General features: G+C 51.2%; 1 protein-coding gene across 5 annotated transcripts in view; it reads right to left on the bottom strand.

The window, feature by feature from the left end:
- The window catches only part of LOC119929906 (maestro heat-like repeat family member 5), a 56731-nt gene that overhangs the window by 10229 nt on the left and 29703 nt on the right, over positions 1-16799 (bottom strand). For all 5 annotated transcript variants that reach the window (XM_038748255.1, XM_038748256.1, XM_038748257.1 and 2 more), the window contains exons 9-17: positions 16515-16637; positions 16089-16235; positions 15492-15614; positions 4849-4928; positions 4584-4719; positions 2927-3022; positions 1680-1784; positions 787-922; positions 182-306 (exon numbers count right to left, since the gene is read on the bottom strand). In XM_038748255.1, coding sequence (XP_038604183.1) covers positions 182-306; positions 787-922; positions 1680-1784; positions 2927-3022; positions 4584-4719; positions 4849-4928; positions 15492-15614; positions 16089-16235; positions 16515-16637 — 1071 coding nt within the window. The remainder of the gene's footprint in view (positions 1-181; positions 307-786; positions 923-1679; positions 1785-2926; positions 3023-4583; positions 4720-4848; positions 4929-15491; positions 15615-16088; positions 16236-16514; positions 16638-16799) is intronic.

The raw sequence follows: 16799 nt of genomic DNA, 5'->3' as shown, positions 1-16799 counted from the left end.
AAGTCACACAGCTGACAAGTGGCAGAGTCGGGATTTGAACCCATGACCTCTGACTCCAAAGCCCGGGCTCTTTCCATTGAGCCATGCTGCTTCTCTAAGACTCCCTCCTGGTCCGCGCCTATCCATTTATTACGGGCCCCCGGGGGCCGGACGAGCGCCCGGCAGCTAGCTGGGCGGTCACCTTCACGATCTGGAAGCTGCTGAGGGAGGAGAAGGACCACAATCCCAATTCCTGGTCCGGAGAACAGCCCAAGATGGAACAGTGCTTCTTCATTTTCAGATGGGCTTCCGCCTCATCCCTCAGCCCTGTGGGCACATCCAAGCAGCCAAATGGGCCGGAGGGGAGAGAGAGGGCGGGGAAGGCCCTGTGCCCCAGTCTGTATTGCGGTCCCTACGCCTCCATCCCCGCTCCTGACCCCAGTTAGGGACTCATGGATCTGTGTTCTCAAGGGGCTTAGGTGTTCCAACCCACAGAAAATTTCCACAACTCCAGGTGTGGGTTTGGCCCATCATTGCCCCGGAGGAGTACGGACTGGATGCCAGAGGAGGTAGGGGGAGAGAGGGAGGGAAGCGGAAAGGAGGGAGGGAGGGAGGGCAGGCGGGGCTACGTTCACCAAGAAAAGCTTCCTGGAGGAGCGGGATTTTGGCTGAGTCCTGCAGGCTGGGAGGGAGGTGGAAGAGCCTCATGGAGGGACCAGAAAGCCCCGTTATGAAGCAGCTTGCCCTCTTGGCCTCCTGGTGTGGCCCCCTCGGCCTCCCCCAGCCCCTGGCCTGCCCAGGCCTTACCCTTCTGGCGCAGCATGACGTTGTAGAGGTAGAACACCGCCTCTTTGGCCTGGGACCTCGTGCCCTCTTCAGGGTCCCCACACAGCATGCCCAGCATGCCCACTAGATGCCCCATTCTGCTGAACTGGATGGCCGGCTGTGGAGGGAGAAGGGGGAGACCCCAGCCCCAGCTCGGGGGCACTTCTCTGGGGAGGCAGGGGCCCAATTCCCATCATCATCCAAGAGCGTGGGTGAACAAGGCGGGAGAGGAGTAGGTGGGGGATGAGGCTTCCTGGAGATGTGATTTTAGGCGGGCTTTGAAGGTGGGGAGAGTGATGGTCTGTCGAACATGAAGGGGGAGAGGGTTCCAGGACGGAAGGAGGATGTGGGTGAGGGGTCGGCGGTGAGAAAGAAGAGGTCAAGGGATGGGAGAAGGTTGTTTTTAGAGGAGCAGAATGTGACCGATCGTAGTACTTCCACTGCTACAAGTGCCGTGGCTAATAATAATACTAATAATTATGGTACTTGTTAAGCACTTACTATGTGCCAAGCAGTGTTCTAAGCGCTGGGGTGGAAACAAGGTAATCAAGTTGTCCCATGGGGGGGCTCACAGACTTAAACCCCATTTTACAGATGAGGTAACTGAGGCCCGGAGAAGCAAAGTGACTTGCCCAAGGTCACACAGCAGACGAGCGGCCAAGCCGGGATTAGAACCCGGGTCCTTCTGATTCCTAGGCCCGGGCTCTATCCACTAAGCCACTACTACTACTAGAACGAAGTCTGGTTTTCCCATTCCTCCTCCCGCTTCCACTCCGGCGCCTTCAGGGTGAGGAACGGGGACTAGCGGGGCAAGGGGAGAGGCGATTAGATAGATGAGCCAGGGGGATGGACACGCGTAGGGCCGGTGGACTCACTGCGAGGCTGAACCGCTCCACAACGAACTTGAGGAGGATGGTGCTGGTTCTCACTGCTCGCTGGCGCTCATGCGATTTCCTTGAATTCATCCAGTGGCAGATTTGCTGAGGGCGGGGGTGAGCCCGGCCAAGAGACAGAGAGACACAGAGAGAAATGCTTACAGGGGAAGACGGAGAGAGATGTGAAGCAGAGACGGAGAAAGAGAGAGCGGTGCAGAGAGGGAGATGCAGAGAGATGTGAAGCCGAGACGGGGGGAGAGACGGACAGAGAGACGGAGCGACGCAGAGAGAAGCAGCGTGGCTCAGTGGAAAGAGCCCGGTTTCTGGAGTCAGGGGTCACGGGTTCAAATCCCAGCCCCACCAGCTGTCAGCCGTGTGACTTCGGGCAAGTCACTTCACTTCTCTGGGCCTCAGTTCCCTCATCTGGAAAATGGGGATTAAGACTCTGAGCCCCCCGTGGGACCACCTGATCTCCTTGTAACCTCCCCAGCGCTTAGAACAGTGCTTTGCACATAGTAAGCGCTTAATAAATGCCATAAAAAGGAAAAACAGGAAAAGAGGGGTACGAGAGAGAGGGAGATGCAGAGACTTGTGAAGCTGAGACAGAGGGAGAAACAGATGGAGAAGTGGAGAGATGCAAGGAATAGACAGAGACATAGAGAGGGAGATAATAATAATAATAATAATAATAATAATAATAATAATAATAATAATAATAATAATAATGGCATTTCAATGAGAGAGATAGAGAGAGCGTGGGGACACAGAAGACCTCAACCTAACCCTCTCTCACCGGGCCTGGGTATATAATAATAATAATAGCATTTATTAAGTGCTTACTATGTACAAAGCACTGTTCTAAGCACTGGGGGGGTTACAAAATGATCAGGTTGCCCCATGGGGGGGCTCACAATCTTAATCCCCATTTTCCAGATGAGGTAACTGAGGCCCAGAGAAGTGAAGTGACTTGCCCAAAGTCACACAGCTGACAAGTGGGGAGTTGGGATTTGAACCCACAACCTCTGACTCCAAAGCCCGGGCTCTTTCCACTGAGCCACGCTGCTTCAAGTGTCCACGTGCCCCCGACTCCTCCCCTCCGGGCCCCTCCAGGGGCAGCAGGGGAAGGGGGCCTGCCCAGGGCGAGAGGATTCCCTGAACCCTGAACGTAAGGAAAGCTGAGCCCCCAAGCGTCCCCCGAGTCTTCCCGCCGCTCCCACCCCAGCCCTTCCGGGCCCGATCTTTCTTACCTCCAGGATGTGTTGAGCCTCATTCGGGCTGGGACTCTCCCACAGGAGACCCTGCAACATCTGATCCAAAGCCGACATAGTGTCCCTGTACAAATCCTAGACCAGCAGAATCATCACCCGTCAATCAACTGTAGTTATTGATCAGTGACTGAGTGCTGGAACTAATCACTAATCAGGGAGATGATCCCTGCCCTCAAGGAACTTAAGGTCTGGCTGGGGAGACAGATATTAAAAGGGGAAGCGGGAGAGGATAAGGATGTTGACCTGAGGGCTGTGGGTGTGGGGTGAGTCTCTAAAGTGCTTACTGGGTCAAGGCTTAGGTACATAGGCGTGGAGCAGAAGGAAGGAAGTGCTTAGTACAGTGCTCTGCACACAGTAAGCGCTCAATAAATACGATTGAATGAATGAAAGGAAGAGGCAGTATTGCATAATGGATAGAGCAAGGGCCTGGGTGTCAGAAGGTCACGGATTCTAATCCCGGCTCCGCTTCTTGTCTGCTGTGTGACCTTGGGCAAGTCACTTTGCTCCTCTATGCCTCAGTTACCTCATCTGTAAAATGGGGATTGAAACTGTGACCCCCACATGGGACAGGGACTGTGTCCAACCTGATTTGCTCGTATCCACCCCAGCGCTTAGTACGGTGCCTGGCACATAGTGAGCATTTAACAAATACCATAATTATTATGGTTATTATTAGACCGGGGCGGGGAGATGAGAGGTTATTCAGGGAAGCCTTCCTGGAGGATTATGATTTAAGTAGAATTTGAGAATGGGGGGAGCAGTGGTCTGTCAGATATAGGGTGGGAAGTTCCAGCCAGAAGGGAGGGTGTGATCCAGAGGTGGATGGAGAGGTCAAGGTACAGTGAGTAGGTTGGTATTTAGAGGTGTGAAGTGTTCAGGCTGGGTTGGTGTGAGCCTAATAGAGGCGGTAGTTGAAACGCAAAGGTGGGAGCAGATGAGTTCTTCAAGAAAGTGGGTGTAGATGGAGAATAGAAGGGGACACCCTTGAGGGACCCCACAGTTAGGGGGTGGGAAACAGAGGAGGAGCTTGTGAAAGAGAATGAAAAGGAGTGATAGAAGGTGAACCAGGAGAGGACAGTGTCAGTGAAGCCAAAGTTAGATAACGTTTCCAGGAGAAGGGTATGGTCCACAACATCAAAGGCAGCTGAGAGGTCGAGAAAGCTCAGAGTGGAGTTGAGGCTGATGGATTTGGCAAAGAGGCCTTGGGGAGGGCAGTCTCAGTGCAAGGCGGAGAACAAGGAAAGGAAGGAACGACCAGCTGGACTCCAGTCAAGGACCAGAGCTGCAGGAGATGAGGCCTCCCACCCAGCCCGGCCTCCCCCAGCCCAATCCCCTGGGCAGGCTGAAGGTCTCTGGGTGGCCCCATCCAGCTAGGCTGGGGGTTGCATGGGGTTGCTTGGAGTAAGTGCCTAAGAATACGTTTCTTCCTCACACAAGCAATGCTCCAGTGGCTTTTTCTGGGCGGTCAGTCAGTCATCAGTTGGGGGTCAGGGCCAGAGAAATCCATTGGAGACAGTTGGGGCCCGGGTCGGAGGGGGTCCGAGGCAGTCAGTCAGTCAGTCAGATCAGACCGGGACAGGCAGAGTAGGGCAGGCCAGGGCAGGGCAGACGGGGTAGGGCCGCGGGGAGGGCCCACCTTGATGCTGGGCGGGTTGACCATGAGGCAGCTGTGCCTCTCCAGGGTCTCTAGCAGGGGCAGAGTGAAGAGGCTCTGGAAGCAGGTGTACAGCAGGTCGGACCTCTCCTTGGGCTGCAGCGGGGGCTTCAGTTTGCTGCCACAGAGACAAGCCGCTGGGGAGGGGGCTCCTGAGTGGGAAACTCCCCTCCCAGAGGGGAAGCACCACCCCACCCCGGGGATAGGGGAATGGGGGAGCGGGGTCGGAGGTTGCCGGAGAGGATACCTGAGACCTGCCACAGCGACCAGAGCTTTCTGACGGTCCAGGGTACAGAGAGTGTCCCGTGGCTCCTTCTCGATCAGCTTCTGCGGGAGCCAAGCCAGAGTGAACAGGGGAGCTGGTCTGCCGACCAGCTAGTGAGAGAGTGAGTCGGCCTGGTCCGGCTGGAGGCCGGGGACTGGACTAGATGACCCCTCAAAAGTCTCGTCCCGTGTGAGTCCCGGCTGTGGGAAACGATCATTCCAAGCCTTCTCCTCTTCTCCCACTGTGGAGGGCTGAGGTGATTGAGCGCGGGGAAGAAGGAGGACAGGTTTGCTCCATCCACCTCAGAGCCTGTTTTTGGGTAGGGACCATCTCTATATGTTGCTGATTTGTACTGCCCAAGCGCTTAGTACAGTGCTCTGCACACAGTAAGCGCTCAATAAATACGATTGAATGAATGAATGAAATCCAGGAGTCCTGAGTAAGGAGATGGAGCGGGAAGCTGGGAGGGAAGCCGAGAGGGAATGCAGGGGAATAGAAAAGAACAGCAAGGAGGGGAAAGAGGGAGGAGTTAGAATGGAAGGGATTTCTGGAAGACTTTTCTGCATCATCCTTGTACGTGGATCTGGTCCCTTTAAGTACTTGATATTCATAATAACAATAATAATGATTTGATTGTGGTATTTTTTAAGCGCCTACTAAGTACCAAGCACTGTTCTAAGTGCCGGGGGAGATACAAGGTAATCAGGTTGTCCCACATGGGGCTCAGTCTTAATCCCCATTTTCCAGATGAGGTAACTGAGGCCAAGAGAAGTTACGTGACTTGCCCAAAGTCACACAGCTGATAAGTGGCAGAGCTAGGATTAGAACCCATGACCATGCTCTTTCCACTGAGCCACGCCACCTCTCTTTCCCACGCTCATTCATCCCACCCTCAGCCCCACAGCACTTATGTGCACATCGCTAATTTATTCTACTGCCTGTCTCCCCCTCTAGACTGTAAGCTTCTTGTGAATGGGAAACGTGACTACCGGCTCTGTTAGATTGTGCACTTAGTACAGTGCTCTGTACACAATTAAATGCTCAGTAAGTGCTTAAAGGAGAAGCAGCAAGGCCTGGTGGATAGAACACAGGACTGGGAGTCGGAAGACCTGGTTTCTATCCTGGCCCTGTCATTTGTCTGCTGTGTGACCTTGAGCCAGTCACTTCACTTCTCTGTGTCTCAGTTACCTCAACTGTGGGAGTCCCTCGGGGCTCAGTTCTGAGTCCCCTTCTGTTCTCCATCTACACCCACTCACTTGGAGAATTTGTTCACTCCCTTGGCTTCAGCTACCACCTCTATGAGGATGATTCATTCATTCATTTCATTCAATTGTATTTATTGAGCGCTTACTGTATGCAGAGCACTGAACTAAGCACTTGGGAAGTAAAAGTTGGCAACATATAGAGACAGTCCCTACCCAGCAGCGGGCTCACAGTCTAGAAATTCCCAAATTTACAGCTCCAGCTCTGATTCCGCTCCCTCTCTACAGTCTCACAGGGGGAGAATACAAATCCATGTGGATCTCTAGCCCCTTCAATGATGATGATGGCATTTGTTAAGTGCTTACAATGTGCCAAGCACTGTTCTAAGCACTGGGGTAGATACAAGGTAATCAGGTTGTCCCATGTGGGGCTCACAATCATAATCCCCATTTTCCAGATGAGGTAACTGAGGCACAGAGAAGTTAAGTAACTTGCCCAAAGTCACACAGCTGATTGGTGGCGGAGCCAGGATTAGAACCCATGACCTCTGACTCCCAAGCCCGGGCTCTTTCCACTGAGCCACGCTGCTTCTGTATGACCTTGCCACAATGACTTCATTGGCGAAATTGAAACTATCAGTTGAATTCGCCCCCCAAATCTCCCCTTCACCTTCCCAGTCCTCTTAATCCCCCTCTTCAATCTCTCGTCCTTCCCACCCATCTCTCGAGAGATCTCCTGACTCCTTTCAAAATCATTTCCCTCCACCTGCACCTCCAACCCCATCCTTTCGCCCCTTATTAAAGCACATACCTCCCACTTTCTTCCCTCCCTGACCACCATCTTTAACTTCTCCTTCTCCAATGACTTCCCCCCTCAGCTTTCGAACAGAAGCAGCGTGGCTCAGTGGAAAGAGCCCGGGCTTTGGAGTCAGAGGTCATGGTTTCAATTTCCGGCTCCACCAACTGTCAGCTGTGTGACTTTGGGCAAATCGCTTCACTTCTCTGTGCCTCAGTGACCTCATCTGTAAAATGGGGATTAAGACTGTGAGCCCCCCGTGGGACAACCTGATCACCTTGTAACCTCCCCAGCGCTTAGAACAGTGCTTTGCACATAGTATGCGCTTAACAAATGTCATCATAACAGACCCCACTGCCTCTTCTCGACAATCTCTCCATCTCCCTGCTGTCGTTCCCATCCAAACTCCTTGAGCAAGTCTCCTATATTTTCCATCCTCACTTCTTCTCCTTCGACTCCCTTTCCAGCTGGCTCCCACCTCCTCCACCCCATGGAGACTCCCTCTCTTAGACTGTGAGCTTGATGAGTTTGTTGCCAACTTGTACTTCCCAAGTGCTTAGTACAGTGCTCTGCACACAGTAAGTGCTCAATAAATACGATTGAATGAATGAATGAGAGACAGGGCCAGTGCCCAACCTACTTAATTTGTATCTCCCCAGCCAGAGCTTTGAACAGTGCTTGACACAAGTGCTTGACCTCTTAACAAATACCATAATTATTATGAATTATTAAGTTCCCCAATGACCTCCTACCTGCCAGATCCAATGGTCTCTATTTCATTCTAATCCTCAACCTCTCAGATGCCTTCGATACTACGGCCCACCACTTTCTCATGGAAACATTTTCTAATCTTGGCTTCCCTGACAGTGTCCCATCCTGGTTCTCCTATCTCTCCGGCCACTTAGTCTTTCACGGGCTCCTTCCACCTCTCCAACTGTGGGATTCTCTCAAAGTTCAGTTCTATTCTCCAGTTATACCTTCTAGACTGTGACCCCACTGTTGGGTAGGGACCGTCTGTATATGTTGCCAACTTGTACTTCCCAAGCGCCTAGTACAATGCTCTGCACACAGTAAGAGCTCAATAAATACAATTGATTGATTGATACCTACTTTGTCAGAGAACTCACGCGCCCCAATGGCTTCAACTGTGTCTCACTCTCCTAACTCCAACCTTCTCACTGTATCTCAGTCTCATCTCTTCGGACTTCGACCCCCTTGCTCCTTCCTGCCATTCATTCATTCATTCAATGGTATTTATTGAGCGCTTACTGTGTGCAGAGCACTGTCTTAAGCACTTGGGAAGTACAAGTTGGCAACAACTTGACCTCTGACTCCCAAGCCCGGGCTCTTTCCACTAAGCCACGCTGCTTCTCTATGACCTTGCCACAGTGACTTCATTGGCAACATTGAAACTATCAGTTGAATCCCAGTTCCTCTCCTTAATCCCCCTCTCCAATCTCTCGTCCTTCCCACCCATTTTATTTGTACGTATTTATTCTATTTATTTTATTTTGTTAATATGTTTTGTTTTGTTCTCTGTTTCCCCCTTCTAGACTGTGAGCCCGTAGTTGGGTAGGGACCGTCTCTATGTGTTGCCAACTTGTACTTCCCAAGCGCTTAGTACAGTGCTCTGCACACAGTAAGTGCTCAATAAATACGATTGAATGAATGAATGAATGAATCTCTTGAGAGATTTCCTGACTCCAATCTCCAATCTCCTTCCTTCCTGCCTGGAATTCCCTCCCCTTTCATAGCCGACAGACCACCACACCCTCCACCTTCAAAGCCCTCCAAAAAACAATAGGTCCTCCAGGACGCCTTCGGTGACTAACTTTTCATCTCCCCTTATTAATAGTAATAATACTAATGATAGTAAGTGCTATTTGTTAAATTCATTCATTCAATCGTATTTATTGAGCACTGTGTGCAGAGCACTGTACTAAGCGCTTGGGAAGTACAAGTCAGCAAAATATAGAGACAGTCCCTACCCAACAATGGGCTCACAGGCTAGAAGGGGGAGAAGGACAACAAAACAAAACATGTAGACAGGGGTCAAAATGGCCAGAACAAATAGAATTAAAGCTATATGCACATCATTAACAAAACAAAAAGAATAGCAAATATGTACTAAACGTTTTCCAATAGATGTTAACACTGTCCAAATATTTCCTAACATAGTGTTGTGATGACCCAGCCAAGAGGAAAGAGTCTCAATTATATTTTCAACACAGTCTTATAGATGTCTTTTAAGTATCTGATGCTTTACCCTGTGCCAAGCACTGTACTAAGAGCTAGGAAAAATACATGATAAACAGGTCAGATCATCAGGTCCCTGTCCCTATTATAATAATGATAATAATGATGGCATTTATCAAGCGCTTATTATGCGCAAAGAACTGTTCTGAGCACTGGGGAGGTTACAAGGTGATCAGGTCGTCCCACGGGGGGCTCACAGTCTTCATCCCCATTTTACAGATGCGGTAACTGAGGCCCAGAGGAGTGAAGTGACTTACCCAAAGTTACACAGCTGACAAGTGGCGGAGCCGGGAATTTGAACCCATGACCTCTGACTCTGTGCTCTTTCCACTGAGCCACGCTGCTTGCCTATTCTCCCTCCTTTTTCTGTCACCTATACATTTGGCCTGTCCCGGGGTTCACAATCTAAGAAGCAGTGTGGCCTAGTGCGTCAGGACTGGGGGGTCAGAGGTCCTGGGTTCTAATCCCGGCCCTGTCATTTCTCTACCGTGTGACCGAGGGCAAGTCACTTAACGTATCTGGGCCTCAGTTCCCTCATCTGCAAAATGGGGATTAAGACTGTGAGTGTCACATGGGACGAGGGACTGCGTCCAACACAGTTAGCTTGTATCTGCCCCAGTGCCTGGCACATAGTAAACACTTAAATAACACAACTATTATTAAGTAGGAGGGAGAACAGGTGTTTAAGCCCCATTTTACTAATGAGGAAACAGGCACAGAGAAGTGAAGTGACTTGTCCAAGGTCACAAGGTTTGAAAAGAGATTGGGCCAGGATTGAAATCCAGGTTTCCTGACTCCCAGTCTTTACACTGGGTCGCGCTGCTCCTCTCTTGAGGAGGCCGGAGGCGGTGGCGGATGTGACCTGATGACCTCTCCGGGGAAGGCAGAAGAAAGAGGGTTATAGGTCAGGTGGTTCAGTGGAAAGAGCACGGGCTTGGGAGTCAGAGGTCATGGGTTCAAATCCCGGTCCTGCTGTGTGACTTTGGGCTAGTGACTTAACTTCTCTGGGCCCCAGACTGAGACCCCTCTTTTCTCTCCTCCTCCTCCCCCTCTCTATCCCCGCCTTACCTCCTTCACTTCCCCACAGCACCTGTATATATGTATATATGTTTGTATGGATTTATTACTCTATTTATTTATTTTACTTGTACATATCTATTCTATTTATTTTATTTTGTTAATATGTTTTGTTTTGTTCTCTGTCTCCCCCTCCTAGACTGTGAGCCCACTGTTGGGTAGGGACCATCTCTATATGTTGCCAACTTGTACTTCCCAAGCACTTAGAACGTACTAAGTGCTCTGCACACAGTAAGCGCTCAATAAATATGAATGATTGAATGATTGATTGGTCCTCAGTTACCTCATCTGTAAAATGGGGATTAAGACTGTGAGCCCCCTGCGGGACAACCCGATCACCTTGTAACCTCTCCAGTGCTTAGAGCAGTGCTTTGCACATAGTAAGCACTTAATAAATCTCATCTGTAAAATGGGGATTAAGACTGTGAACCCCTTGCGGGACAACCTGATCACCTTGTAACCTCCCCAGTGCTAAGAGCAGCGCTTTGCACATAGTAAGCGCTTCATAAATGCCGTCATTATTATTATTATTATTGTTATAAGAGAGATCTTGGCCCACTCTGAGGAAGGACTGGGAGTTGGGAGACCTGTGTTCTCCTTCTGTGGGACCCTGGGCAAGGCACTTTACTGTTCTATGCTCAGTTTCCTCGTCTGTAAAATGGGGATGAGATATGATAATAAAGATGGTGATAGTGACATTTGTTGAGCTCTTACTATGTGCCAAGCACTGTATTCATTCATTCAATTGTATTTATTGAGTGCTTACTGTGTGCAGAACACTGCACTAAGTGTTTGAGAGAGTACAATATAGCAATACACAAACACATTCCCTGCCCACAAGAAGTTTACTATCTAGAGGGGGAGACTGTACTGAGCGTTGGGGAGCCCTAATGTGAAACTGAGACCGTGTCTGATCTGAATATATTGTATCCACCCAGGAGCAGTGCTTAGCACATACTAAGAATTGAACAAATACCACCCTTATTATCATTAATTACTAGGGGCAGCATGGAGTAGTGGAAAGAGCATGGGCCTGGGAATCAGAAGGTCATGGGTTCTAATCCTGCTCCGCCACTTGTCTGCTTTGGCAAGTCACACCTTGGGCCTTGGGCCTCCGTTACCTCATCTGTAAAATGGGGATTGTAACTGTGAGCCTCACGTGGGATAGGGACTGAGTCTAACCTAATTTGCTTGTATCCACTCCAGCGCTTAGGACAGTACCTGGCACATAGTAAGTGCTTAACAAATACCAAAATTAGAGAAGCAGCGTGGCTCAGTGGAAAGAGCACGGGCTTGGGAGCCAGAGGTCATGGATTCTAATCCCACCTCCGCCACTTAGCTGTGTGACTTTGGGCAAGTCACTTCACTTCTCTGGGCCTCGGTTACCTCATCCGGAAAATGGAGATTAAGATGGTGAGCCGCTTGCGGGACAACCTGATCACCTTGTATCCCCCTCCAGTGCTTAGAACAGTGCTTCATATATAGTAAGCGCTTAACAAATGTCATTATTATTATTATTATTATTGTTATTAGGGGGAGTGGATACTACATTGGCCCGGACCAAGAGTGGGTTTAGATTAGGTGAGCTGTGGGGTTTTGCTTAGGGTAGTGGAGGACCAGGTGAAGGATCCACTGGTGACCCCAATTAACCAGGACACATCAATGTTGGGCAGGGGGGTCCCTGGGGCCCCCCGCCACATGCCCTGAATGCTTGTCTACCTCTTCATGGGCCCAGGGCCAGAAGAGCCCAGTCCTGTGGAGAAAGGAGGATGACTGAATGCCCACTGGACCTGATCCCAGGTGCCACATTGCCCACGGAGGAGCTGGAAGAGAAGCATTCCTGTTTCTGGGACTAGGACGACTCTGTGAATGTTTCAGGAGCAAACAAGACTGTGAGCCCACTGTTGGGTAGGGACTGTCTCTATATGTTGCCAACTTGTACTTCCCAAGCTCTTAGTACAGTGCTCTGCACACAGTAAGCGCTCAATAAATACGATTGATTGATTGATGTCAGAACGCTCAGTTGGGGAAAGAGAGCAAAGGGCTCAGAACCGGAGGAGGGGCCGGCTCAGATTTTAGGGCTGGCTTTCGGCAGGGATGAGCAGATGGGGGGCTGGAAGAGGCCCCGGCCCCTGGGCTGGGGGGGCTATGTAGTAGGGCCCCAGAGTGAGGTTATGGAAGCAGTCTTTCATACACATGTTTTACTCCAGAGTCAGATCTGGGGGACTTCCAGAAACCTCTGAATGCAACCGTGTCTTCGAGCTCTCTGCGGACAAACCCTATAAATGATCATTTTTTTAGACACTGTGTGTCAAGCACAAAGTGCTGGGGTAATAATAATAGAGAAGCAGTGTGGCTCAGTGGAAACAGCACAGGCTTTGGAATCCGAGATCAGGAGTTCAAATCCCAGCTCTGCCAATTGCCAGGTGTGTGACTTTGGGCAAGTCACTTCACTTCTCTGAGCCTCAGTTCCCTCATCTGGAAAATGGGGATGAAGACTGGGAGCCCCCCGTGGGACAACCTGATCACCTTGTAACCTCTCCAGAGCTTAGAACAGTGCTTGGCACACAATGAGCACTTAATAAATGCTATCATTATTATTATTATTATTATTAATAATAATTATGGCATTTGTTAAGCGCTTGCTATGTGCCAGGTATTGTACTAAGTGCTGGGGTGAACACAAGATAATCAGGCCAGACATAGTCACGACCTACATGGGACTCACAGTTTAAATAGGGGGGAGAACAGGTAGTGATTCCCCATTTTACAAATGAGAAACTGAGACCCAGAGAAGTGAAGTGACTAGTCCAAGGTCATGCAGCAGGCAAGCAGCAGAGCTGGGATTAGAACTCAAATCCTCTGACTCCTGAGCCCAGGCTCTTTCCCCTAGGCTGAGAGCTCAACTCCTCCAGGAGGCCTTCCCAGACTGAGCCCCCCTTTTCCTCTCCCCCTTCCCCACCCCACAACGCTTGTATATATTTGTACAGATTTATTACTCTATTTATTTTACTTGTACATGTTTGCTACTCTATTTTGTTAATCACGTGCATATAGCTGTAATTCTATTTATTCTGCCAGTTTTAACACCTGTCTACATGTTTTGTTTTGTTGTCTGTCTCCCCCTTCTAGACTGCGAGCCCGTTGTTGGGTAGGGACCGTCTCTTATGTTGCCGACTTGTACTTCCCAAGCGCTTAGTACAGTGCTCTGCACACAGTAAGCGCTCAATAAATACAACTGAATGAATGAATGCTGCTTCAACTAGGCATCACATTTCTGGAGGTCAGGATGTTTTTTATGGATTCATTTTTGTGCATTTTAATGTGCAGAAGGGGTGGGGAGAGAGGTGAATGGGGTGAGGTCTGAAAAGGCCTCTCCCTTCGCTGGAGAGACTGAGGCGCAGAGTGGAGAAGAGAGCTTGGAGGGAGATTCCTGATTCATAACTGGGAAATGGCGGCTCTCCGGGGCTGACTTGGCATGAAAAGAAAGGATTTAATAATTATGGTATCTGTTAAGCGCTTACTATGTGCGAGGCCCTGTACTACGAATTGGGATGGATAATAATAATAATAATAATGATGATGGCATTTATTAAGCACTTACTATGTGCAAAGCACTGTTCTAAGCACTGGGGAGGTTACAAGGTGATCAGGTTGTCCCACGGGGGCTCACAGTCTTCATCCCCATTTTACAGATGAGGTAACTGAGGCACAGAGAAGTTAAGGGACTTGCCCAAAGTCACACAGCTGAGAATTGATGGAGCCAGGATTTGAACCCATGATCTTTGACTCCAAAGTCCGGGCTCTTTCCATTGAGCCACATGGATGCAAGTAAATCGGGTTGGACCCAGTCTCTGTCCCCCATGGGGCTCATGGCCTCAGTCCCTATTTTACAGATGAGGTAACTGAGGCACAGAGAAGTTAAGTGACTTGCCCAAGGTCACACAGCAGACTCCCAAGCCCAAGTTCTATCCACTATACCATGCGGCTTCTGCCTCCTGGGAGATCTTAAATAAATGGCAGATGTGGAAATGGTTAAGGGAGACAGGGGAAGCACTGGGGATTAAGATTGTGAGCCCCACGTGGGACAACCTGATTACCTTGTATCTCCCCCAGTGCTTAGAACAGTGCTTGGCACATAGTAAATGCTTAACAAATACCACCGCCATCATCACTGGAAAAGCGATGAGAGAATCCTTCCACAAACTGAACAAGTCGAGCCGAGGCAGGAGGCGAAAGGTCAGCATTCAAAAAAATAAGAAGGCGGGGGAGAGGAGCGAGATCTCTCCAAAGAACTTGCCGGCTGTGTGACCTTGGACAAGTCACTTAACTTCTCTGAGTTTCAGTTTCCTCAACTGCCAAGTGGGGATTCAATATCTGTTCTCCCCTCTACTTAGATTGTGAACCTGGGTGGGACAGGAACTGTATCAGGCCTGATTAACGGGTTCTAATAGTGTTTGACTCTTAGTAAGCGCCTAACAAATACTATAGGAAAAATTGTGTGGGGTTTGAGGCTTAAGAGATCCGCTTACCCAGATGCCACCTGTTCGGAGAGTTTGGGAGGCTGTGGGATGGTGAAGGGTGGTTCTGGACCAGAGAACTGGAGGACCAAACTCTATCGCGAGAAGCAGTGTGGCTAAGTGGTTAGAGCCCGGGCCTGGAATCCCGAAGGTCCCGGCTCCACCGCTTGTCTGCTATGTGACCTTGGGCAAGTCACTTCACCTCTCTGGGCCTCAGTTCCCTCATCTGGAAAATGGGGATTGAGACTGTGAGCCACACGTGGGACAGGGACTGTGTCCAGCCTGATTTACTTGCATTAGCACATAGTAAGCGCTTAATAAATACCGTAATTATTATTGTACTGCACAGTCCTCTCCCAAGAGCTCTGCACACAATAAGCGTTCAAAAATTACCACTGATTGATTGATTGATTGGCCAGAGTTGGGGTCATTAACTAAAAGGACTCTGCATAGGGCAGGGGCCAGTTGAGATGAGGGAGTGATCAATGCCTGGGGGAGCTGGACTCAGGAAGTTTACGGGGGCAAACCCGAGCCGGCCGCCGAGGTAGTGAAGAAAGCACTGGCAAACTGGATTTGGGGGGCGGTGGGAGTGGAGAAATGGTGAATTAATCGTTGGGAAATGGTGCAACTGGGCCGTGATGTGATTATGTGTGAATTAATCATTTTTAATGGAGGGATTTTGTAGTCTCCTCCATCTGGGTGATCCCACCCACTGCAGCCCGGGCTTGAGGTTGGTAGCCCCCTGGCCCGGACGCCAGGTAAGCGCCGGCTCACCATTAGACAGAGGATCAGCTGCGACTTCTGGAAGAACATGTAGCTGTTGGCCTCCTTGTTGCTTGCTATGGCCCGCACAAGCATCAGGATGGAGGTCAGGAAGCTCTTCTTTAAGGGACCGTCCTGAGGCCGCCCGGGTGGGAGGAGCAGAAAGTGCCCATCTGTGGGCGTGCTGAGGGCGACGGGGGGCTCTCTCTCCCACAGCCCCACTGCGACATGCCCGCCCAGGCTGAGAGATGGGCCCCCACCCTTAGCCGCCCACAAGCCCTTGTGTCTCTTGCCCGGAGGATTCAGGGGGTGAGCAAGCGGCCAGGCATGGTGGTGGGGAACTGGGAATTGACCCTGGGACAGGATGGTCTCTTGAAAAGTGCCCGGAACCCGCCCCCAGGGAGGGAGGTGGGGGCAGAACCCAACAACCCCTGCGCCCCCTGACCTGGGGCCGACCTAAAGTCTCCATGCCTCCCCCAGCCCCCATGATAGAAGAGAGGAAACCGGAACCTTGGAATCCATTCTGAACCGGTCAGACCGGGATGGGAAAGGGGATGAGGGGCAGGGTCGGGAGGGGGATGGATGGAGGGCGGCATGGGGTCTTCGTACCCAGTGGCTGCACTGGAAGTAGCCCACCATGCGGGAGGCGAAGCCGTCGGCCAGGGCCAGGATGATGTCCTTACTGCGGCACGCCATGTGACCGTAGCAGAGCAGGACGGTGCTGCTGGCCCATTTCCAGTGGATGTCCTCTAGGCACTGTGGGAGGGGCGACCAGCACTCTCCCCTGGGGGATGAGACCCCCACCCTCATCCTTCTCCTGGGGGACGGCTCCCGGCCCCCCCAGGTGCCCTGGACCCCCCACCCCCCCGGTGGGATTTCGAGGCCGTTCCCACTCCCCTCTATGGGCCGGTACCCAGAGGCTGGGAGCTATGGAGGATCTCGGGGGGCCTCAGGCGCCCTGGGGCCGGAGGGGGGATGGGGCTGGGCCGGATGAATAATCAGGACCGGTTGACCCACGTGATGGGGCTGTCTCACCTGGTCCATCCTGGAGACGGGCGTCTTCTCTCCGGTGACCACAGCCTTGCCGAAGTCCTCCAGCACGGCGCAGGTGATGGTGAGGTGGCGGGTGGCCGTTAGCCCGATGGTCAGGGCTATGCCCTAGGTAGGGAGGACCAGCCCCTGACCTCTGCCCTGCCCTCTCTCCCCGGAGGGGTGAGGGTTGGGGGGAAAACCGAGGCGGGGAGTCAGCAGGGGACAAGGGACACAGCCCAGGGAATTGGTGATGGAATCCTGGAGCGGTACCCAGCTTGGCTACTGTCT

Source organism: Tachyglossus aculeatus, chromosome 6, assembly GCF_015852505.1.
Source record: "Tachyglossus aculeatus isolate mTacAcu1 chromosome 6, mTacAcu1.pri, whole genome shotgun sequence".
NCBI lineage: Eukaryota > Metazoa > Chordata > Mammalia > Monotremata > Tachyglossidae > Tachyglossus > Tachyglossus aculeatus.
The sequence above is the reverse complement of the archived record's forward strand: the minus strand, read 5'-3'. Positions and strand labels throughout refer to the sequence as shown.